Source organism: Elaeis guineensis, chromosome 4 (assembly GCF_000442705.2).
Source record: "Elaeis guineensis isolate ETL-2024a chromosome 4, EG11, whole genome shotgun sequence".
NCBI lineage: Eukaryota > Viridiplantae > Streptophyta > Magnoliopsida > Arecales > Arecaceae > Elaeis > Elaeis guineensis.
This window is the reverse complement of record NC_025996.2, coordinates 10,676,841-10,701,948: the sequence shown is the minus strand read 5'-3', so window position 1 is coordinate 10,701,948 and position 25,108 is coordinate 10,676,841. Positions and strand designations below refer to the sequence as shown.

Sequence of the window (25,108 nt, the reverse complement as noted above, 5' to 3'; positions counted from 1 at the left end):
GTAGAAGATCTTCTTCTCAAGAAGAACCTTAGCCTTGAGGACTCTGATCAACTCTTTTGATCTTAACTGAGAAATCAACTCCTTGATCTGCAGCTTCTTCTTCTTCTCTTCGATCCTTGATCTTTAAGTCACCAGAACTCCTTCTAGACGTGTGGAAGATAGAATACCCAACCTTTGGGCATGGAAAGGATGAATATGAGAGAGAGGAGGTGTGGAGATGGAGAGAGGAAAGATTTTCTTGATGAAAAATTAATACTAAGAAATCCTAGAGACCTCTCTTTAAATAGACATAAGCCCCGACACATATTAGGAACCCTGTCATCTTAGAAAGGTAGATCCTTATCTCATAAGAATCCTCTATTTTTTAAATATGATTTATGTTAAATAAAATCAGATATAAAAAATAATTAATTAGCTCTTTTAAACATGTACAATAGTTATCCATGGAATACATGTCAGGTGGTTGGATCACCAACTCTTGGCGCCCCACAAAGGGATCTCCAGCCACAATAGACGGGGTATGGATCCCACCCTCTCTCCTTCATGCCATGACACATAAGAGGGGGTGGGCCCCTCTAGGATATGACGCTCAATAATTTTAAAAAAAAATTACGCCACCCATTCTTCCATCTATTCCACATGCATACTTAGAGATAATTAGAAGATATGGAAGAGATAATGTTAGGATAATTATGCCAACTAATTCACTTAATTAAATCTTCTTGGACTTATAATTAAGAGCCCAATTAAATCCAAATGAATTTAGGTTAGGTTCAAATAGGAATGGCAAAATTGATCCGATCGATGGGTATACATCCTACCCAAACTCGATCAAATCCGAAAAATAGGTTTTGACCGGGTTTGGGTTTGGATTTGGGTAAAACCCGAAAACTATAGTACGGGTATGGGTAGGGTATGGATAGTGCTATTTTCTACCCGAACCCGAACCCGACCCGAACCTATGGGTATGGATAATTATGTATTAATTTTTTAATTACTTGTTGCAGAGCCTACTATTTGCCTTGAATGATTTATGGAGTTGCAGTCATTTTATGAAATTATTTGGAAGTTTGGTATTCAAGTTCACTACTTTTTTAGCATTATACTAAATTTTCATGGAAGAAATAATGAACTTAATGGTTATATTAGATTTTGAATGGTAGTTCTATTTCTATGTTGATTTCTATAAATTTGAACTTATAAATTATATTCTATGTTGAATTGGTAATTTTGTTTTGATTGATAATATGTAGAAATTTATTTTGGTTGTTTATATATTTTATGTTTAAATGTAATTCTATTTTTATGTCTGATTTCTATAAATTTGGACTCATAAATTATATTTTATATGGAATTGATAATTCTATTTTTGATTGATAATATGCATAAAATTATTTTACTTTTTTTTGGGTATAGAATGGACGGGTATGGGTTGGGGATGGGGCGGGTATGGGTTGGGTATGGGGAAATGGGTTACCCACGGGTATCCCCGAACCCGTTGGATATGGGGATGGGTATCTCTTTTCTTATCCGATTGGGTATCGGGTAGGATTTGGATATAGGATATTAAGTTCGGGTTGGGGATGGGTAATACACTACCCGATCCAAACCCTACCCATTGCCATCCTAGGTTCAAAGCTATGGACTTGATCAAATTAAAGTTTTAGAAGAATTAGGTTTAACAATATACTAGCATGATTCTCATAAACCTAATAGAGTTTCAAATAAATCTTAACCCAATTGGAACTTCATAAGTCTAATTGACAAATTCGAGATTAAATCCCTTAATGTGTGACCCTATAGGTTCCATTCTATCTGATAGTGAGATATATTGTGTTCTCTATCACAGTATCATCGAAACTCTTTTTGATGGATTGGAATATTTTCAATTCTACCCTTCGAGGGCCATCAATCATCAAGATGACGTCCGATGAGTTTCACAATCCACCAGTGACACCTAGCAGTATGTAGTGGCGACCTAGTAGAATGAAAATACGAACCCCTAGGTGCAGTTATCGTATGATTTAGTCCTTCTATCGTGAGTTCGATTTGACGTAGGTCATGGAGAATTCGTCAAATCCCATCGTCAGTCTTATGTAAGATTGGCTCGACTCTAGTTCATTTGTGAATCTCATGAAATTTTTTTTCAGTATTCATACTTGCTTTGGCCAAAGACTTTTGAACTCAATCTCGCAAATCACATAAGACTTCTCATTTTCTATCAAAATCGATAAATTTCATCTAGGTGCATCCTACTCCAAACAGCGAACCTGAACCTACTAAAGCCAACATACACAGCAAGGATCCGAATGGTTAAGAACCAAGAGAACGTGCAGTCAAACTCAGTAGCCTCGCTGTGAATAGCCAATATCACCGCAGGTCAAAGGACCGCTCATACTACTGCAGCATCGAGAAGACCACTGACGAGTAAGTAGACATCCATGTGGTTCTCGTATTGATCATGCTCCGTGCAAATTGTTCTCTAACAACCACCTGCACCTTCATCCCAGTGTCTCTACACTGCAAATCCAAGATTCATCTGCCCACAAGGGAGATAACCGTGCACCGATCTCAAATAGATTGATCACTGTCCTCTATGATATCCTTAATCGGAAGCACTTAGAAATTAACACTAATTAATATATATCTCAAATTCTTAACTCTTTAAAATATATAAAAATTATCTTTATTAATTTTTAGGACAAATCATGGACACATAAGTATGATTGAAAAAAAAAATCTTTATTTATAATGAAATATTACAAGTACAAATTTAGGTTCTGGAAATACATAATATGTCAGCCAACAATTGACTTCTAGACACAAATCCAACCGTTACATGTTGGAGGCTCTAACAGAATTTTTTCTTCTTCTGTGCTCCGATGCTACACTAATCACTGACTTTTGGATTTCTTTTTGGACGCTTCTACGTGCCTTCGGCTTATATGTGAGACGATGATGGAGAAATTGGCAGCACTATGAGCTTAACAATATCTCTAACTGCTGCATTCTGTCTACTCTATTTCTTCTTCTGGGTCTCATTTTTGGTTCAAACCTTCAGCAGGATCTGTTCCCTTTTATTTGTAGTCGTTGCACATTCTTTTTTCACACTTTATATTCCTCTTGTATCGTTTTCTTATGCTAAACACTGTACATTCGGCTACTTATTCTGAATAAATTGGTGATCCATTCTTCTCCGTTTTCTCAGGTAAAAAAAATGATTATGTATTGCCTATGGTACTGAAATCATACATCATCGCGAGATTTTGAAGGAAGAAGGAACTATACGTTAGACTTCATGAGAAGAATATGATGGTGACAGCTGATCCTTTCTCCTTCAGTTGTTAGAAGCCCAAGGAATTGGAATCAAGTGGAATAGATGGATCGATTTAAATTCTTGTATCCTGGAAATCAATAATCCTTCTTAATGGAACTCAGCAAAAGCGAATTCATTTGAATGGAGGTCTTTGCCATGGAGATCCAATTCCTCTCTCCTTTTTGTCTTGGTGCCAGATGGTTCTCTCTTGGAGGCAGAAACAGAAATTTTGATCCAGAAATTGCGAGACACCAAAATAAAATTTGCAGGTGGTACTCTATAATTTTGTAAATCTGTTATGGAGAAATTAAGCTGATCTTGGAACAATTATGAGACTGTAAGATAAATTAAAATATAGTGATGTTTATGTACTCAAAAAAAAAAAAAAAGCTGCATGAATTCTCTCACTTTTTCTCGAGATAAAAGACGGAGGTGAAAACTTACAAAATTGTTCCTTACTGTAATTCAGAGAAGCAAATTATAACATTAAGAAAAACAGAAATAAAGTACAAAAAAAGAAAGAAAGAAAAAGAAAAGAAACAGACGGCCGTTAGCTAACAGAGGAAAAGAAAAAAAAAAAAGAAAGGGAACGAAGGGCATATTTTTTTTTCCCTTCCTTTCCGAAAGGTTTTATCCCATCTCATCTAATTGTTCTTACAACATTGAAGCATTGACTGGGATAATCTTGCTAAAATAAAAGGGGATGGCCGATGCAATCTTACGCCTGAGACACATAAGCACCTCTTCGTCAACTGTACTTCTTTTTAAAAATACTAGACCCGAATGACCCGTCAGCTTTGAGTAGATTTTATTCTAGTGACAACTGATCTTCACCACGCTTTGTACAATTTGTTTTGGCTTTTTTTTTTTTTTTTTCTTGAATGGAAGGTGGAGGAATTAAGACACTTTGGACAATTTGAAAAGAGAGCAACAGCAGGATCTTCAATAATATTCACACAAGTAGCCATGAGGTCACTGCACGGTCCTCTAGCTTATTCCTCTCCAGGACTGCTACTCTTGCCGGAAAGAAAAAAAGCGCTTGTATCCACCATCCGAACTCTACTTTTCTCTCCCCAACCTTCCTATGCTCTTCTTTGCTGACCAATACTGGTACTAATCTTGCATAACATGAAATTCTAGAACTTGCATACCATGTGCAACAAAAAGGAAAAAGAATACAGATTACATTACGGGGGTATTTGGTTGGAAAGAGTGAGGGTCCGGAATCGATATCAGAATGGATGACTCCCATTCCAACCGTTTGGTTGGAAGGAGTCCGATTTCGATTTCGATTTCGGGATGGAATAGAAATGGCTCAATTTATATAAAACTCAATCCCTACTCTTCTCTATGGATTCAATTTTTCATTCCAATTCCAATTCCGATTCTGATTCCGATCATGAACCAAACGTTTCAAGAGATTTGATCATTTCGATTCCGATTCAAGCCATTCCAATTTTCATTCTCATTCTGATTCCGATTGCGAACCAAACACCCTCGTGATTAGTTGCTTTTTTTGAATTATATCCGTCAGAATTATGGTATATGTTGGCCTTTGATATGCTAGAATGCTCTGACACCCTTGTGTAGTTCCCCCTCTATGGACCATATGCTTATTTGTTCCTTTTTAGTTTTATTAAAATCCATATAGTAGATTCATGAAGATTCATTCTTTAATGGAGATCCAAATGGGCTGCCTACCGGCTAAGGACATTCAAAATTTTCACTTTCGCCCTATGGACAGCTTACAGATGATATAAAACTGTGGCCCATTCGCCTGCCTTTAAAAGTTTGGATCATTTTCTCTTTGATCCACTGTCCACTGTCTACTTTTCTGTACATTTAAATTCTAAAGGATCTTATCGGGCATTTGGTTCGTAACCAGAACCAAAATGAGAATGAAAATGGAATGGTTTGGAATCAAATCGAAATGGCCAAATCCCTCAAAGCATTTAGTTTGTGACCAAAATCGAAATCGGAATCGGAATTAAAATAAAAAATTAAATCCATAAAGGAGAGTAGGGATTGAGTTCTATATAGATTGATCTATTCCCATTCCATTCTGGAATCGAAATCGGAATGAGACTCCTTCCAACCAAACGGTTGGAATGGAGTCACCTATTTTGATTCCGATTCCAGACCCCATTCCTCTCAACTAACACCCCTTAATGTCCTGGTAGATGGATGAGAAACAGAGAAAAATATCCTAAAAAAATATGAATTTTTATCCATAATATGAGTTGCTCTAGTCAGTTGTAACGGGTTTATACTCAAAATTTTTCAATTCATTTGTCAACTACTCCATCTACAACCGCACATACATTTTTTTATTATTTTAGTGCTAGTGAAAATCTTTAAAAACTGCGATCTTTCAAATTCTTGAGATTAATTGTGATTTTTGTTTCGAACTCATCGATGATGCGATCGCATCATTGCTAACTGCCAGTTAGGTTTGGAACCTTGTTCCTTTGCACATCGATAGGCCCCTAGCATTTGCATCTGCTGATGATATTTTTGGAGTTCGTTGCCGATAGCAAGTAGAACAGCTCAAATTCGTCGTGTAATTTGTTATGTTGGCTAAAAGACTGGTGGCTATTTCTTAGCCTCCATTATCATCAAAAAAAAAAAAATGTTATATTGGCTGGTATCTTTAGAATGCTAGGAATCTTCGCATCTTTCAACTCCAAGTATACAATGCTTCTACCATTGTTGCCGATGTTGTTCGCCTGTCTTCTGAGTATATTCATGCTTCACTAATGGCGACTGAGGCCATGGATTTGAGGTACTAGGTTATATCCGGCTGTCATCACTTGCAAATTTCGATTTGCCAAAGGTTCACCTTCACCCAAAAGTTCAGTTTCGCGAGCCTAATTGAGAGCAGCTTGGGAGGGCTTTGGCACTGCTCGCTTGGAGTGAGACATGGACAAATAATTGTTGGAAGGTGATCGACTCGTTAACTCAAGTTCTAGGGATCAACAAGGCACTTTAACAGGATTCAGATGGCTACCTCTTGCTTCAACATATCTGCACCAACCTATCTTCCATGCTTCTCATAACTTGAGAGAAGGCAACCAGCCAACTGACTGGCTTGCTGCCCCTCATCAGGCTCTTCACTTTTTTGCCAGCGATCATCTCCTTCCTCATTCCCTTGAGTTCTTGATTCATGTTGTTGTTTCTCATGGTTGTAGTTTTGCACGACATTGAGACTTACCCTCCCCTCTAGCAAGAGAGAAAATAGAAGAATGCAACAATTCAAATTTATTTCATATGTCGGATATTAATAGATGATAACCCAAGCTACTATTGCAGTGGTTCGACAAACTTATCGGCTTGTATTAGTACAAAGATTAAAAAAATAACGAGATTACACTGGTCTCTTGGTTAGTGCAGTGACACCTTCCAACAAAGGGTTGCATCCTCAAGGTCCACTTTTGGTTCCCACATAATGTTAATATGAATAAAGTCATTAGTTTACGTATTTATTCCTCTTCAACCAAACAAAATAATTTGATCCATCTCATTTTGAGTAAATTTAGTCCCGTTAAAGCACATTTAAGTATCAAAAATGTAATTTTTACTAATCTACAGTTACAAAAATGCTCATCAAATTATTTGTAGCACAGTTATAGTTAGAGTTGATTATGGGGCGGGCCTCAATAAATTCTATTTATTTTTGTTTGGACTTTGGATCGGATTTATGTAAAATTTAACATTTTTTGGATCCAAGCTCGGCCCATGATCAAATCTAGTTACAGTGCTCCAAGAGGGTAGAAATATCATTTCTGATTAAAAACAAAGTTGCTATAAAGAATGCTCGAAATTCTCAATCGGTTGCTTTGCATGGTTTGTTTATGATCAGGGTTGGTGCATGTAATTTTTTGAACATCCAAGGTTAATATATAGTGAAAGACGATGGCTAATGTAGTAAAATTTGAAATTGAGGTATTTTTAAAAATCTTTTTCTTCTCCAATTCTCTGTTCCTCCTTAAAGATGGAGCTAGTGTTTCTCCATTAGTGCATAGAAGGACGACGGGATGCAGCTGGTGTACAAAAAAAGGGGGCCAACATAGGGCCGTAGATAGCACATGGAGAGGCAGGGGGTGGGATAGTGAGAGGAAAGGGCCAACACAGGAGGAGGTGGACATAAAGGGCTAGTGCAAGGAGAGGCAACGAGCAAGGGAAGGGTCGATGGGGGATTGGGGGGTGGCACAATGGAGCCGATGGCTGGCACGGGGAGGTGGATGGCATGAGAGGTGGATGGCATGGGGAGAGGCGATGGGTAAGGGAAGGATTGGCGAGAAGAGAGAGTGGCGCTATGGAGCGGGTTGCTAGTGTGGGGAGGTGGACGGCATGGGGGGAGATGGATGACAGGTGAGAGGAAGGGTCAACGAGAGAAGGAGGTGGTGCGATGGAGCTGATTTACACAAGAGAGGGGTAATGGGGGGAGGTGGGTGGTGGGGGGAGAGGGTCAGGGTAGGAAAGTAGATGGCGAGAGGAGAGGTGGCATAGCAGGCGAGGGGATGACTTCTCAAAAAAAGAAAAAAGCAAGATTAACTGATTAGGTGTCAGTTAAAATTAAAATTTCTTAATCAATCATACCTAATGGTTGGTTAGGATGTCTGTTCTTTTCTGATGTGTATACATTCAATGGAATCAAAAAAATAAAATGTCACGAAGGTAGCTGCTAAATGATCTATCCATAAAATCGCTCCTAAATGCTTCGCCATATTAAAAAATAGGGTAAACTAGTGAAAACTCCATGTTTGAGTTTAAACTTAAAAATAGCTCTCCTGTTGAGTTTCACTTAAAAGTAGCTCCCCAATTAACATAAATGATCAAATTATCCCTGTAGTTATAAACCAACACTAAAACAACATTGCGATATTAGAAAACAATACTGCCTTATTGTAAAATAATATTATCTTATTGTAAAATAATGCTGTCTTATTATGATGTAAGGGTATTACAAAATAGTACTTTCTTATTATAATACAGTACTGCCTTATTATAAAACAGTATTATCTTATTGTAATATAATACTATTATAAAACAGTACTGTCTTATTATAAAACAGTATTGCCGTATTATAAAACAATACTGCGATATTAAAAAATAGTACTGTCTTATTATAAATCAGTACTGTGTTACGTATTATAAAACAACATTACAATATTAGAAAACAGTACTGTCTTATTATAAATCAATACTGCATTATTATAAAATAATACTACCTTATTATATAACCATATGAGGATATAAAGGTATAATGGTCATTTCAGCTAGCAATAAGGAGTTGCTTTTAATTTATATTTGGAATGGAGAGCTACTTTTAATTTAAACTCAAGTGGGGAGCTGCTTTTAATTTGAAACATAAAATAGAGATTTTTATCTAGTTTATCATAAAAAATATAGGGAATAATTATAAAAATCATAATCTAAATCAAGAAAGGCGATCTCATAATGTTTGTATGGTCTTTAAACATTATGGTTTTAGAGATAATTGATTGAATTAAATTTGACTAAATATTAAAAACTATTTTTTTATCTTGTATTGATAATACATTAGCATAAATAACATTAAGACATCTCTCGTATTAGCATAAATCAACTTTTAGTTTTTCTAAACCTTCAAGGGTAAAAACTTGGCATTTGACCTCTAGTAAACTACCTAACCACCATCTGTGACACCAAAAGGCCAGGTTTGCACTCATTTTTGGAAATTATTGGGTAAACATAGCAGCATAAATATTATTTTACTAACAGAAGAGAAAGATGCAAAAAAAAAAAGAACAAAAACATCAAATTTTAGGAATATTTGCATTTCTATTATGGATTTAAGAAAGAGAGTTTCGTAGTCAAAATCTGTTGGACTGTGCTGTTTATTCCATAACCCAATGACAAAATACATGCTACCTTGCATTTTTCATGATTTATTGCACTATATGTTAGTTGTCCCATGAATCTTCCAGAGAAAGATTACTGTTTCAATCTTTTATTTTTAAGGAAAAGGAGGCAATGGGAACATATCATTGCCACCAATTTATTAGAAAGAATAGCAATCATAGAAGAAAATACGAAGATTTTACGGAATGAGAAGGTCAAAAAGAGAAGATATTAAACACTAGATACTTATTAAATGTCACAACAAGAAACCCAAAAAAAGAGAAAAATAAAATAGTCGGTTCCATCAGTTCAGTCCAGATGGTCTAGTGCTTCTACCGATGGTGCTATTAACAACAAAGAGAAGGGATTTTAATTTGGCCCACATCTTTTCAAAAGCACAAAACTATTTTTGGTCACATAGGATAGACCAGTCATTCAAAAGATTCATAATCTTATGAATAGAGGCTATCATAGAGGTGCTTCAATTAAAAAAAATTCAATCATTTTACATGCTAGTGAGTCCATATAACTGCTGCGATCAGCATGTAGGCCATTTCATGCAAATCCTTGGTGGGTATTGAGATTTTCTTCACTTTATGCAGATACCCCATAGATCTTCCTTAGGGGCTGTGACATCAAGTGAATCAGGGAAAGCACTCCAAAATTCAGTGGAAAAGGGGCAAAAGATAAAGATGAAATTTTCATATTCCACAAGGCAACCGCGTCGACAGCACCTTGAAAGCTCAATATTTAGTCTATTATAAAAGTCTAGGATTGAATATCCTGAGCATTCTTAAAACATCCATATAGCTGGTAGCTCCGATGAAACTTTACGAACCATCCACAAAATAATTTTTTAAAAAATATAAATTATCAAGCATGGTCACTTTAGTCATACAAAAGGGAAAATCTCGAACGGTTGCCTAAAAAAGAGCTTTTTGAGAAACAGACTGATAACGGTGTTATTGAACATCTTCGACAACAAGTGTTCTTGTCCTTCAATCTAATCACCCTCTACAGTCTATCCACGTCCCAACAGTTAAACTGAACAGAGCATGACAGAACTCAGAACAGGCTGCACTATTTACATGGTCCTACTACAGCTGATCGGTGGAACGCTCTAAAAAAATACAGCGGTCCGTAGGTCCTTTCACTAGAAGGATTAGATGATGGAAATTAACATGTAGCAGAAACGATCTTAAGCATCCATCCAACTTTTTTCAAACCATCTGGTATCCGTTTTATAGATCCTCTCACAATGCCAAGAGAAAGTTAAAAGCCACAACCCACGAAAACCGGAATGGACGTATCAGACCATTTCCTATATCCAGAACTCGGTAAAGTCTGCACAGCAAGGATCGGGCCCAGATTGCAAAAATTTGACGCAATGGGTTCAATTTCGGGTAGGTTACATATAGAACAAGACTAGCTTTATGCCTATGCGGGCCCCATGACTGATGACGCCCACTAGCTTTCTGCATTTGTTCGCGTCATGTGGGACCGACATCATGGATATGTGTCGCGTGCGGGCCCACCACACTTGAAAAGCCTCCGTCGACAACAATGTCAGGTATCATAAAGCTTCCACTCTCACCTTTCACTGCGTTTTGTTTCCATCTTCAGTGACTGGTCACGAGAACAAATGTCAACGGTTATGATACAACTTTAAAATGATCATCAAATCGTCGAATTAACGTTCTGTGTTGGGAATTACCGATAACGCTCCATCCCCACATGTCACGCAGCAATTGGCTCGCCACACTGTACCTTAACGAGCTGTGATTTCCACCAATATCTTCGTGCCATGTAGCATGAAGATTTGCTTCTTTTGCAAACCATGGCATGGTTATGCCCCATATTATAGCATGCATGCTGCTTTCTAACAATGGGGGTGGGCGTGGCATATGGATCCTCATATTTCAAATTTATCAATAAAAAATATATTTAATTTATATTAAAATTAATATTAAAATTAAAATTGATTGAAATGAGAATCAGAGTAATGAAAAATATAGATTAAATTTTGAAGAGTCAAAATATTTTTATTTTTTTTAAAATTAAAATAAAAATAAATTTTTTTCAATTAAAAATTAGAATAAAAGTTAATTATTTTTATTTAAAAATTTTATTCTCTCGATTTTCAACTAAATATGTTGTACTTACATCCTCTATAATCTATCTAACAGGTGCAATGTGTACTCTCTTCTAGAATAACTTAAAAGATGCATGGCCAAAGGGGCTAGGTGCACCTCCTCTTGAATAACTTGAAAAACACATGGGCAAAGGGGCGGACATCTCAGCGCATGATCGAGTATAAATATAAAATGAATATTAATTTCTTTACCTTTTAATTTTTTAATTTTTTTTATGGAAACCATATTAGGCTCGGTGATCAAAACATCAGAAACTTCGTCACTATTATAGCGTGAGAGTTAATGTCACAACAGCACCAACACCCACATGAGGACGCGTGGCCTTATCGTGATTATTCAGATCGAGTACTGGGACTTCTTTAGCTGGTAGAGCCATGAAGGTCCCAGCGGCATCATTTAATACGAGGGCACGACCAAAGAGGAAAACGACACCATCACGTGTACGACGGACGCACCAGCACGTGAGACGATCGAAGCGTCCATGCCCCTCCCTGCGGCGCCACCTCAACTTTTCCCACATCGCTTTCGTATCCTATGGTCCAGATTTAATGACGCGACCCCACAATAATTGCTACCAACATCCATGTACCACCGTAACAAACAGAAAACAAAAATCTACTGATCACCATCTGATCAACATATGACGGTTGACGATTGCCCAAATCAGACGGATAGGTCGAGAAACAGTGATTTTCACCCCAGTTTCCAAATGGTAACAAGGAAGTTTTAAAATGCAACTGAACCAAAATTTTTCAGATTACCCACCAAAATTTTTGGATCAGGTTTAGCAAATATATACAACGCAAAAATACCAGATAAAATTATAAGAAAATATATATTTTTCCCTTTCTTCTCAGCCTCCTATCTACCTTTATAGCCGACGCGCTTTTCAGCCCCGGCAGAGCGGCGATCGCTGCTGAACGACCTTCGTCGACTTCCGGTACCGGAAAGCCTTCATTGGGCTTGGAAAATGCCACCCCCACCCTTTCGACCTCCCCCCGCCGCCGCCGCCAGAATCAGGGTAAGCCACCACACCGACCGATGCCGATCTCGATAGCTTCACCGGCGCCGCGCTCCTCGACTCCTCCCTCCGCTCCTCTTTCCTCCTCGAGAACAGCCAGAACGCCGCCCGACCCCACCTCCCACGCGCCCGCGGACGCGCGCCGTTGCCGGTCTCGCCGCCCCTGGTGGCGACCGATCTCGATCGCAGGAGCTGGAACCCCACGGATCTGGACCGGCGAAAGGCCGGCTCGCTCTCGATGAGGTGCGCCACCCGTCCCACGGCCCCGATCCCGGCAACGCCGCCGCCGGATCTCGCGAAATCGGCAGAGAGGGAGGAGAACGAGGACGCTGACGACGAGGATGACGACGGGGGAAAGCACCCGCAGGGGCGCACGTTAGCGCAGTCCGGGCAGAGGAGCAGGAGCCGGTCCCGGAGGCAGACGGGGCACACGCCGTAACGGGGTTGCGACGGATGCTTCCGGCATTTCCATCCCTCCTCCTCCTCCTCCCATAGAGCAACCTCCTCCATCGACAATCGCAGATCTCCTCTCTCCGCCTCCGTCCGCTCCCTCCTCCCCTCTCCCCCGAATAAGGCTCTTTAAGGAAAGGTAATAGAGAACACCAAGGTTTGGTTGTTGGGACTCGAAACGGCTATATATAGAGATGGCCGGTGACGGAGTTAAAAATTAACCGTGGGCTCAGGTGACGTCGGTTAAGGGAGCCGGACCGGCGGCTCTGGGCCACTGCAAACGCCACCGGGTTTGGCCTTATTTATCGAAATACCCTTATTTAATCTCTGGCCATCGGTTTGACGTGGGCACGATTGACAGTGGAGGCCGTCTTATCAAGATCGGACGCCTGAGATTTCGTGTAATCTGTTTTCTTGACGGTCGTGTACGCTGTTCGGCCCCAGGTACTCAACTTGGTCTATAGAATATAAGGCTGGGGGCGGAAGGCGGGCAGGTCATGTCACGTTTGGGCTGGCGATCACTGACCACACGTTTCCCCATCCGGGCTTTCGTGTCCGTCTGATGGGACTGGACCGATTGTCTGGCTCGATGTGACCGACGATCGACCGAGGGGTGCGGGTGGTCGCGCTTTATTCGAGGACCGCCGAACATTCTTTGCACTTGAACGAGATTATGGACGGACCGTCGACACCGTGACCCAAGCGGACACCCGCCTCTTTTAACCGAAGCAAGATGGGCCCGCAGCGAAGGAAGAGAGGTGTTACTCTTTCTGGTTTCCTTTTGCTGTTCGCTGTAGCTGGCGAGGACGGAGCCTTGAGCTTGCAACGAGCCTGGTAAATAAGCTGTAGGTATGCTTCATAGCTCGAGGTTGCCTAATTGGTTAAGTTACTCATCCATAGAAAATTTCAACGGACAGAAATATTTCTAGGCTCTAATCATGCTATAAAGGAACTACTACTTATGATTTTCAGAATTTTTTTTGTTAGGATTATGATTTTCAGAAATTCATCATGTGTACCTGTTTGTTATTTTTTGAAGCTATGCGTAGTTGTTTGTTACCCATGCTTTCCTGTGCTTATAATTTATACATTTCTATCTTTGTTTTCTTGAAGCCATGCGTAGTTGTTTGTTACCTATGCTTTCCTGTGCTTATAATTTATATATTTGTATCTTTGTTTTCTTGGTGTTTACTTGACATTTAATGCACACCTCTCTCTTTTGAAACCAAATATTCTCCATGGATATCCTTCGAACATTCAGTATTGCGGTTGTGCAAAAAGATTTCATGAATAACATTGGCTTTTAGTGTTGTGCTGAAGATGTTATGTTGATTGAATTATTTATGAAGTTTTAGGATGATTTTGTATATCTATTGCCTTCATTGAGAATTTTAATTGAATTCAATAAATTATTTAACTTTTCTCTATATGTTAGAGCTCATCCAACCCTTAAAATAAGAAATCATGAGGACTGATAATATTTTAAAAGTCTGTCAATGACTCGGCAAGAGGACCATAAAGCTCATTGCTTGTACATAAACAAACAAAAAGAAAGAAACAAGAAAGTCATGCATTACTCTAAGACCATTTTTTTTTTATTTAGTCACAAATTTGTAAATTGAATGCTTTACAAGGCTCCTATATGTTATTTTTTTTTTTAATTACATACGTTATAGGAGAATATTACATAGATAAATGAAGATCGTAATGGATATTCATGATTCTTTATAGATTTATGTGCCCGTCTATTTGTAGATTTCGATTGTCAAAACTCTTACATATAAATAATGATTATACATTACATTATAAGTTTTGAGTGATCAAAATTATTATTATTGTATAATTGGTGTATCAAAATACAACAAAATACATTTGCAAGCATTCATATATGCAATAAACCATTAACTACTAGAAAATATTTGCTAACAAATCTAAGCTAAAACTAGGTTGCACATATCTATTGCAAGGGTCAAAATTTATGATCCTAGGAAATTGTGTATCCTTCAATCAATTGAGGCATACGGGGCCTAGCTGGTGGACTATGAGATTGGAGTGCCTTTAGACTATAGACTATTGCTCTTAGTAATTTCAGACTTTTGATTACTTCTATGTTCAAAACGATTACTGCCATCGCCTACTATTCCATGTCAAATTTGGACTAGTTCCATGCCCATCCATGTAGTGATTTTAAATGTCAACTTAGAAGACTAATTGGAGAAGCTTTATCATGGTCTCTAGGGTTTGAATTATGCATTAATCAAGTGAATACGATTTGAATTTGTGATTGTGACATTAGGTTTTTAGGTTAATGCTCGGTATTGCAAATGTCTACGACTGATCCAACAGAAACGTGCATCTGATCAATGGCTACAATTCCACAACTATGAAATAGTTGGAAATTGTTCTGTTATGAATTTTCATTGTTACAAATTATTGAGTATACTCGATGTTTGATGGACGTGCCCGCCCTCCGTACTAGTCTTTTTTGAACATTTAGCTAGAGATAATCAAAATGTAATCACTAAAATGATAAGCATGTCTAGGTTTTAGAATGATCTTGATTTCACATCTTGGTGCAAATGTGCAGCCACGTAGACCTGCCTTGTATAATAGATGGTGCCATGTAGATTGCAGATGTTCCTTGAAGTTAAAACTAAACTCTAGTTAATTTGTTTTTGTCTTGTCTACTACGTTAACGATTTGCCTTGATATTTAATGAAGTCCATTAAAGATTTCTTTCCTTCCCAAGAAAGGAACTATAAAATCTCCAGATTTGCTATTCTCCAACGGATTTCTCATATCCGTGTGTTCTATTATCAAGATATCCCTTTCTTCCGATAAGAATACATCAAGCCAGAATCGATTACATTCTATTCTTTTGCCTGTAATTTTTTTCTGTGAAACGTTGTGTGTGGTAATTCTTTGCTTTTATTGCTGTCCAACTGGCAGTTCATAGTTCATACATCCACTAGACTTCCTTGGGACCCTCTAAGTCTGACTCTAACCGGAAACTTCCTTTTATTGTGCCCAGGTCTCGTGGTTACTGGTTAATCTTTTATTTTTCTTAGTCACCCAGAAAGACCTTTATACACCCTTCAAAAAGGGGTTGCTTGCGTTATTTGACATTTCTTTCATATTCCAAATTCTTGCTCTCGGTAGTTAATTGAGATACATTGATAAATATGTTAATGTTCACTAATGTTTCATGCTGTAACAAAGAAATTCTAGAAAATGACAGCGAGACATCCTGCAATATGTCAATCATTGGAACATCCAAACATGCCATTGGTTGGTGAGGAATCCTTCCAACTGAATTTTAATTACAATTGGACCCGGTTGCTGCATCCAATTTAGTTATAGTATAGACAAATGTCTTCCCATCATGAGAGGGCCCAACTTCCAGATAATAACAACATGATAGTTCCTGATTTGCCAAAGCATGGTCTATTATTTAGTCCACATTCGATCCTCCATTCCTGCATTATTTTATCTAAGCTGGGTTGGCGCGGCACACCCAGGGGACGCTTGTTAGTTAGTGCACATGGAAAGCATATGATCCAATAGGCCGACAATTTTAGGTCCACTGATGACAAGGATGTGATTTATTTCCATCTTGTTGACACCCTAGCATCCACATTGATGATTTAATTTAAGGCACACTTGGTTCATGACCAAAATTGAAATCGAAATAGATTGAAATATAATAGGAATGACCACATTCACTCATGTGTTTGGTCTGTGATTCGTATCATAATAGGAATAGGAATGGGATTCGAATAATAGGAGAGAGCCACAACTAGATTTTGAGGGATTGGGATATTAAATTGGGCTCTCATCAACGAAAAGACTGAAAGAAGAGTCACTTATTTGCATTCTTATTCCATAGGCCAACTCCCAACAATCAGACATACCCTTGTATGAGTTTGCACTGGCTAAGGCTATTAAAAGAGCATGAAATTTATATGGTTAATGTTTAGACTGATGAGATGGTGCAGACAAGAGATGATGATTATAAAAGGATGGTGTTGGTTTTTTTAATTCCTTCTCACTATCGTTTTCGTTAGTTTTTGGTTTGCAGTTTGACCTGAGAAGGATTCTCTTATTTACCCCCTGGTATTTGGTTTTTGGTCTATGGTTTGACCTGATAAGGATTCTCTTATGCTCCCGCTGGTATTTATTTATCCCGGAGTCTCAGTCTCAACGGCCCATAAGGATTCTCTTATGGGTGGTTAGAATAGTCAGATTCCAACGGCATCCTATATGAACATTTTCTTTTTTAATGCCGTACGTATGATTAATTTTCATCATGGTAGGCCCTATGCATCAGGTTTAGTCTTGGAAAGACATTTTGGTTCCATGTTAACTGCATTGGTTTAAATAATTCTTTCACAACGATCGCTGGGAAAAAAATGTCTCTATACAATAATACCATGAAACGCCTCTTACTGAGTAGGGTTAGCAGGGTAACATATGAGCATGAGGGTTTCTTAAACTTTGACATTAAATATAAACTAGCACGTAACCACATGCAATATATGAAATGTGATTTTTTTAAATAATATTTAATTTTATTTATCGATATCATTATATCTGTTCCATATACATTTTAAAAAAAATTAAAATAATTAAAAAATATATTTTATATGCAGCATATTTTAAGCTATTGGATAAATCTTATGAAGATCCGATGATGATTCCACGAAACTTTTTTTAGATTCATTATTTTTTACTATTTTTATCTTTAACTATTTTTAAATCTTTCTTATTTTTTAAAAAAATTAAAATATTTGTTGATAACTCAATTAATTTCTTTTTTTAAAAAAAAATTTATAGGAAATGAGCTACATTATATGCCATGAATGCCTTTCTTGTCTTTGTCTCCACCCCTTGCATCTTCGATGAAAATTCCTCCAAGGTCACATGTGAGAATCGGTTCCTTTGGACCCGGTTCATCTTGAAGCCAGCATCCTTTGTCGACTTCACCGAAACAATATATATATATATATAAAAAAAAAAAAAAAAAAAAAAAAAAATATATATAGAGAAAGAGTCCTAAAGGGACTCTGTTTCTCTCTCTCCCATGATTGATGAAGCAGAGAGATCAATTGATTTCACGCATCAATGGGGAGGAATCCAGATTGATCATGCTGGCGAGATCCAGCCTTATCCGAGGAAAATCGATTCCATCCCTTTATTTAAACCCCATACCTCTCAGTAGAACCCTCACCGAAACCCCTGTATCACCCACTTTCTTCTCTTTCCCGTCTCTGGCAGCCACCACGTGATCGTATTGAGCGCTGCCACTTCCTCTAGAAATCCTAACCCTTCTCCCAAAACCCTAACATACCTGTGGCATAAACTTCAGGTGAGAGGATCGTCGATTCCCACCGCCAACTGCTGTCACCACTGTCGTCTCCGGTAAGATCCCCTCCTTCCTCTTTTCTTCGAAACCATAGGTTGCTGCTATGGTTTAAAGGGCAGTGCCCGTTTTCTCTCTTTTCTTCTTGGATATCCGATCGCCGCCGATCGGATTTTCTCCTAGACATTGTCGTGCTGCCGTCATCAGTCGATCCAACTGTCTGGCAGCCAACCAACCTCTTGGGTCAACCTAAAACTCGAGAGCTTAGGTTCGGACAAGAGAATAAGAAAGATGAAAGGAAGGAAAGAGAGAGAGAGGGGGGGGGATTCAATTCCTTTGGATGAACCTAACATTAGACTTAATCTGATTGAGTCTGGGTCAATCCGATTTTCATGGATTTGACTCAAAAATTGACCCAAATCTAGATTCAGACCCAGGCCAGATTGAAATTTTTTCTAATTCATCTTAATTTATCCTACATTAAAAATTAATAAAATTTATTATTTATTTGTACCAGAGCCTTTTTCTTTGGACAACACTGGATCTAGGGATCAGACTTCGAAGATCATAGAATTTTGGATCTGATCAACTGTAAGTTTTCTTCTTATCTCTGAATTTATTTTATATATATTTATATATTTAAAAATTAAATTTATATATAAATATTTAAAAAATATTGAAGTTTGAAATTATGTATTTATTTATGAAAAGTAATTTAGAAAAGTTGGATCAAGTATGATGTCGCTTTTGCATGATATAAATTTTGGAAAGAAATAATTTTCTTGTATTAATATTTCATGATCTTTGAAAAAAAAATTATATATGTTCATTGATGTACAAAATTTTGAATAAAAATTATTTTATTATTTTTGGATTATATAAAAATTGAGTTGATACTATTATAAAAATAAGTATCATTATCTATAAAAAAATTGGTTGTGAAAAAATTATGAGAAAAACTCTTTAGTTAGACTATGATCTGAGTCTAGCCAACGGAACTGATCATTGGCCATATATCAGAAACACATTTTTTCTGGGCCTAGCTAATCAGACTGATCACTAGCAGAGTTAGTCCTCCTGGGGCTAGTCAGTCAAGGCTGATCGTTAGCACATGCTGATGTATCGTATGTTTCTTATTTTAGGACTAATCTCTTTGCCTTGTCATGCGGCAAATCATGTCCGTATAAATTAGAGTTAGTTTTCTTCTGATACACATTGAAGGATCGGATGTTCGGTATTTTAGGAGCTCGTCTCTCCTGATCTTGTCATGGGGCTAATCATGGCTGTAGTCAATAAAGACTGAGAGAGATTTTTAAATATTACTTTATATATAGATATCTTGAAAATTTAAATTAGTATCTACATCTATTAGTATTATATTAAAAAAAAAATTAATTATACTGATCCTCAGAGATATTGATAACTTACTGAGTCTGTAAAGCTCACTCCCTCTTTTTATTTTTTTCAGATTCGAAAGATTCTATGGGGCTGAAGACCGAACAGTGAGAGCATAGGATTGTGTATTGATAAAAAGACAGATCTTGTGTATTTTTTAGGACTTTGCCTTATGGAGTGTGCGGCCATCACATGTCTGATCCGGACACTGGATTTAGAGCGTGACAAAGTGATATCAGAGCTTAGGTTAAAGATCATAAGAACTTAGATTAGTGAGAGTGGGGTAGAATTAGGGTTTTGATTAAATATTTGAAAATAATTACTGGTACAGAAATTCAATAAATTATTATCAAGAATAATTTTTTCTACCTGATATTTTGAGTGGATCTTCTAAAGTTGATTTGCCTCTCTAATTATTGTGCTTTAACAATTTATAAGATCATAAGTCAAAAGTTGATTTTCTCAAAAGTGAGAAATTAATTTTGAATTGTTTAATTGAATTGTTGGCTTGGCTCAAATTAACTTTAGAAGTCAACACCATGATCATACAATGGTGCAAATATGGTAATTATCTTGAGGGATAATTATGATCTAATATACTGGATAACAAAATCTTTGCTTGAATTTTATAAATTTTAGTCTGGATCATAAAAAAAATTTGGAGAATGTCGATCAGAGTTGCACAGCAGAAGTGTGGTGATTGAGTCACTTAAAATTAATCAAAAATAATGATTGTGGTTTGAAATGTAATATGATAGAAGATATAATTTTGCTAAAGAAAGTTTTAACCACTTTATATCTAAGATTAGTTGATTGATAATTGAATCTGATCTATTTACTATGATTGTTAATTCAATCTGATCTATTTATCAAGTATCTGAATAAATTTAGTGTGATTTGTTCTCTTCTTATGATCTTAACTCCAATATAGAAATCATGATATCGATGCTTTATCTTCTTAGATTTAGTTTTATGATTCAATTTTAAAATCATTTCCATAATTATGATAGATCATTATTGCCTAAAATCATGACTATATAATCATGATCATCTTCATTGTCATCTAATGATTTGAGTAAGGTGAGCCATTATCTTTTATGGAATCAAAACTTCATCATATTGTTTGTGCCGAATTCATTCCAAGCATAATTGATTTTAATAATTGATCTTGTTGTAAGGCTCTTGCAACCAATTGATCCCAACTCAACTTTGAATGAACGTGTATCTATCTCAATTTCAGAGTCTTGATCATTTAAGTAATGCGGATCTTATTAGTCTATATCTTAATCTTAAATATAATTGAAAGCTTTGATTTGGTAACCACACTGATTTTGATCGAGAAGAGATGAGATCTTTGATTTATATTGTAAGGGCAATATTTCAAAATTGATGTGGAGGTGCCAAATTATGAAGTATTCTTGAAAAGAATCTGTATCTTGGTATAGAAATGTGCATGAGCATTGTGCTTGACCTGAGGGGCCAAATTGCTTGCGATCATTTTAGTAATGCAATCATATAATCTATTTGACAGAAATACCAAAGTCGAACAAAAAAAATTGTATATGTAATTTTTAGGGTTGAGCATCTTTAACTTAAGAAGATCTAGATTTTTCAAATTTCGAGGATGAAATTTTTTTAGAGAAGAAAATGTGAGAATCGATCCCTTTGAATCCGATTCATCTTGAAGCCGGCATCCTTTGCCAACTTCACTGGAACAAAAAAAAAATTAAGAAAGAGTCCCAAAGGGACTCTGTTTCTTCCTCTCCTGTGATCGACGAAGCAGGAAAATCAGATTGATTTTACGCATCGGTGGGGAGGAATCCAAATTGATCACACCAACGAGATCCAACCTTATCCGAGAAGGAATCAAGTCCATCCCTCCTCTATTTAAACCCTATACCTCTCGATAGAACCTCAGTGAAAAACTCTATCACCCTTTTTTTTTCTTCTTCTTCCCCATCTCCGATGGCCACCGTGTGATCGTGTCGAGTGCCGCCACTTTCTCTAGAAACCCTAAGCCTTCTCCCAAAACCCTAACATACCTGTGGCATGGGACTTCGAGTGAAAGGATCGCTGATTTTTGTCGTTAGTCATTGTCACCGCCATCGTCTCCAGTAAGATCCCCTCTTTCCTCTCTTCTTCCGATCCATGGGTTGCTGCCATGGTTTAAAGGGTAGCGCTCTTTTTTTCTCTTTTCTTCTCGGATATCCAATCGCCGCCGGTCAAATTTTTTTTTGGGCATTGTCATGTCACCATCATCAGCCGATCCGACTGCCTGGTAGCCAACAAGCCCCTCAGTCACCCTAAAACTCGAGAGCTTGGGTTCGATCAAGAGAATAAGAAAGAAAAAAAGGAAGGAAAGAAAAAGACAGAGAGAGGGATTCAATTCCTTTAGGTGAACCTAACATTGGACTCAATCTGATTGAGTCTAGGTCAATCCGATTTGCATGGATTTGACTCAAAATTGACCCAAATCTAGATCCTGACCCGGGCCAAATTGAAATTCTTTCTAATTTATCTTAATTTATCCTAAATTGACAATTAATAAAATTTATTATCTATTTGTACTAGAGTCTTTTTCTTTGGACAAACACTAGATGTAGGGATCAGACTACGAAAGTCATAGAATTTTGGATCTAATCAACTGTAAGTTTTCTTTTATCTCTAGATTTATTTTTATATATATTTATATATTTAAAAATTAAATTTTATATATAAAATATTTAAAAATTATTGAAGTTCAAAATTATGTATTTATTTATGAAAAATAATTTAGAAAAATTAGATCGAGCATGATGTCACTTTTGCAGGATACAAATTTTGAAAAAAAATAATTTTTTTATATTAATATTGTCTGATTTCTGAAAAAAAATTAAATATATTCATCGATGCATGAAATTTTGGATAAAAATTATTTTATTATTTTTTGATTATATGAAAATTGAGTTGATACTGTTATAAAAATAAGTATCATTATTTATCAAAAAATTGGTTGTGGATAAATCATGAGAAAAACTCTCTAGTTAGACTATGATCTGGATCTAACCAACAGGACTGATCATTGACCACACGTTAGAAATGTATTTCTCCTGAGCCTAGCCAGTCAGAGTTGATTGCTGGCATACGCTGATGCGTCACGTGTTTCTTATTTTAGAACTAATCTCTTTGTCTTGTCACAGGGCAAATCATTACCATATGAATTAAAGCTAGTTTTTCCTTAGTATACGCCAAAGAATCAGGTGTTCGATATTTTAGGGGTTAGATCTCTCTTGGATCTTTTCATGGGACTGTTCGTAGCCGTAGTCAATGAAGACTTAGAGAGATTTTTAAATATTACTGTTACATATAGCATGTCTTAAAAATTTAAATTGGTATTTACATTTATTAGTGTTATATTTTAAAAAAAATTAATTATGCTTGATCTCTCAGAGATATTGGTAACTTACTGAGCCTGTAAAACTCACTTCCTCTTTTTATTTTTTTCAGATCCGAAAGATTCTATAGGACTAGGGATCGAACAGTGAGGAGTATAGAATTGTATATTGATAAAAAGATAGGTCTTGCATATTCTTTAAGATCTTATCCTAAGGAGTGTGCGGCCATTATATGTCCTATTCGGATGCTGGATTCGGGGTGTGACATTATATCACGGATTCGCTCCTCTTGTTTCTCGAGCTTCTGGATGTTTTGCTCTAGCTTCTTGTCGTACTTCACCACCTCATCCATAATGGTGGATTTGTTGGCATGTTGAATTTAAGGATGGAAAATTTTCAATGGTATATTGCAAGATATGGATGTTGGTTAGTTTGATAAGAAGCTTCTAAAGTTCCAAGCATCTATGATCAAAAAAATAAAAATAAAAATCTTGGCAAATTTGATTGGACCATAGACCATGGTCCTCTCTCTCTCTCTCTCTCTCTCTCCAATTTGGATTTAGATGAGGGTGCATGAACCCTATGCTCATTTGCCGAAACGGCTACCATCCACTGAATTGAATCAACAATTCTCATATATCAATTAAATAGAACAATGAGAAGCCCAAGAATAAAAACATACCAGTCACTGTACATGACCTCATTCATCTCCATGGAACCTATGTGTAGTTTGAAGTCACTACTTCAATGCAGTCGATTTCCTTTCATTCTACAATAGTGTGTTAAAATCTAGCCACAAAAAAGGGGGCAAATTTTTTTTAAAAAAAGGGCAGACAAAAAACTATTTGGAGAAAAAAAAGAAAAAAACCCAAAAAACCCCAAGCTGATGGCATTGAAGATTGATGCCATCGACAAAAAAAAAAAAAAAAAAAACTTAAAATAGAGAGAACATCCAGGAGCACCTACTTCAGGGCTGATTGTCTCTATCTTGCTAACTGCGTCGAGCATTCGGGACCACCCTATGCAGGCCCTATAGAGAGGGGGCGCTCCGCTGCGGCCAGCAAGCAGTCCTCTGCGGAAAGGGTGGCGACGTCGATGGAGAAGAGGGGGGGAGAAGGCTGTTGCGATGGCAGCGAAGGAGGCAGCGATGTCGTCGGAGGAGAGGAGGGATTGGGGGTCAGAAGGGAAGAGATCACCACCGCCATCGTTGCAGAACTCCAAGGTTGGGTCCCTGCGCACTGTACCCTTGCATGGACTGCTGGAGGTGGGAGCGGTGGAGATTGGCCGTGCTTCATCCATCTCCTCTTCGCCTTCCCCGCAGTAAGGTCAGTCTCGATGGAGTACTTGGAGTCTAAGCAGCAATCGAGGAAGGAACAAATGGACTCGAAGGCACGAGAGGCAGCGATAGAGTCGAAGAGGTGCAAGGTGGATTGCTGGAGGTGGGAGTGGTGGAGATCGGAGAGGCGGGCTTCCTCCACCTCCTTCATTCCTAGATAGTGAGGGCGGACCTCCTCCATCCTCCTTTGTCTCTTTTGACGATTGAGCAGGCCTCAAACGAAGCAGCCAAATAAGAAAGCTTAGGTGATGGCTAGGGTTTTGTAGCATCAGAATCAAAGAGACGGTTCCCCGCTTTACTGTTGTCCCACGCAGCTCCCTCCTCTCTTTTGAAAACTCCACGTGGCACAAAATTTCATATCCAAGTGTCAAACGGAGACGCACTAACGTGATTGCTCTATTTTAATATATATATATATAAATAAAAAAATAAATAAATATACAAAATATTCTGATACAATATTCTTTTGCATTGCAAGTGTCATAAGGATCAAGACTAAAAGATTGCAATATTACAATATTACTGTTACCAAAAAAAGATTATAATAATACAAATTTCTGTCTAAATAGAATATACCACTATCATGATTCTTGTAAAAGCTCACCGAGCCAATTAACAATATTTCATGCATTTTACGATATATATTACCAATCTTGCACTTTATGTGTGTGTCACTTTGTGACTCCAAATTATACCCTCAGAAGATCAACTTTCTGTGGCAAAAGCTTGGTGCTCAAGTTTCATTACATGACTCCAAGTCACATGGCTAAGCAAAATATAGTTTGTGATTTGTAATAACTACTTTAGCTATTCATCTTGCT

General features: G+C 37.3%; 1 protein-coding gene across 1 annotated transcript; it reads right to left on the bottom strand.

The window, feature by feature from the left end:
• Positions 1 to 11,951: 11,951 nt before the first annotated feature.
• LOC105043917 (uncharacterized) lies at positions 11,952 to 12,968 on the bottom strand. The gene has a single exon (XM_010921645.3). The coding sequence runs from the start codon at positions 12,881 to 12,883 to the stop codon at positions 12,242 to 12,244; it is 642 nt and encodes a 213-aa protein (XP_010919947.1). The 5' UTR covers positions 12,884 to 12,968; the 3' UTR covers positions 11,952 to 12,241.
• Positions 12,969 to 25,108: the final 12,140 nt, after the last annotated feature.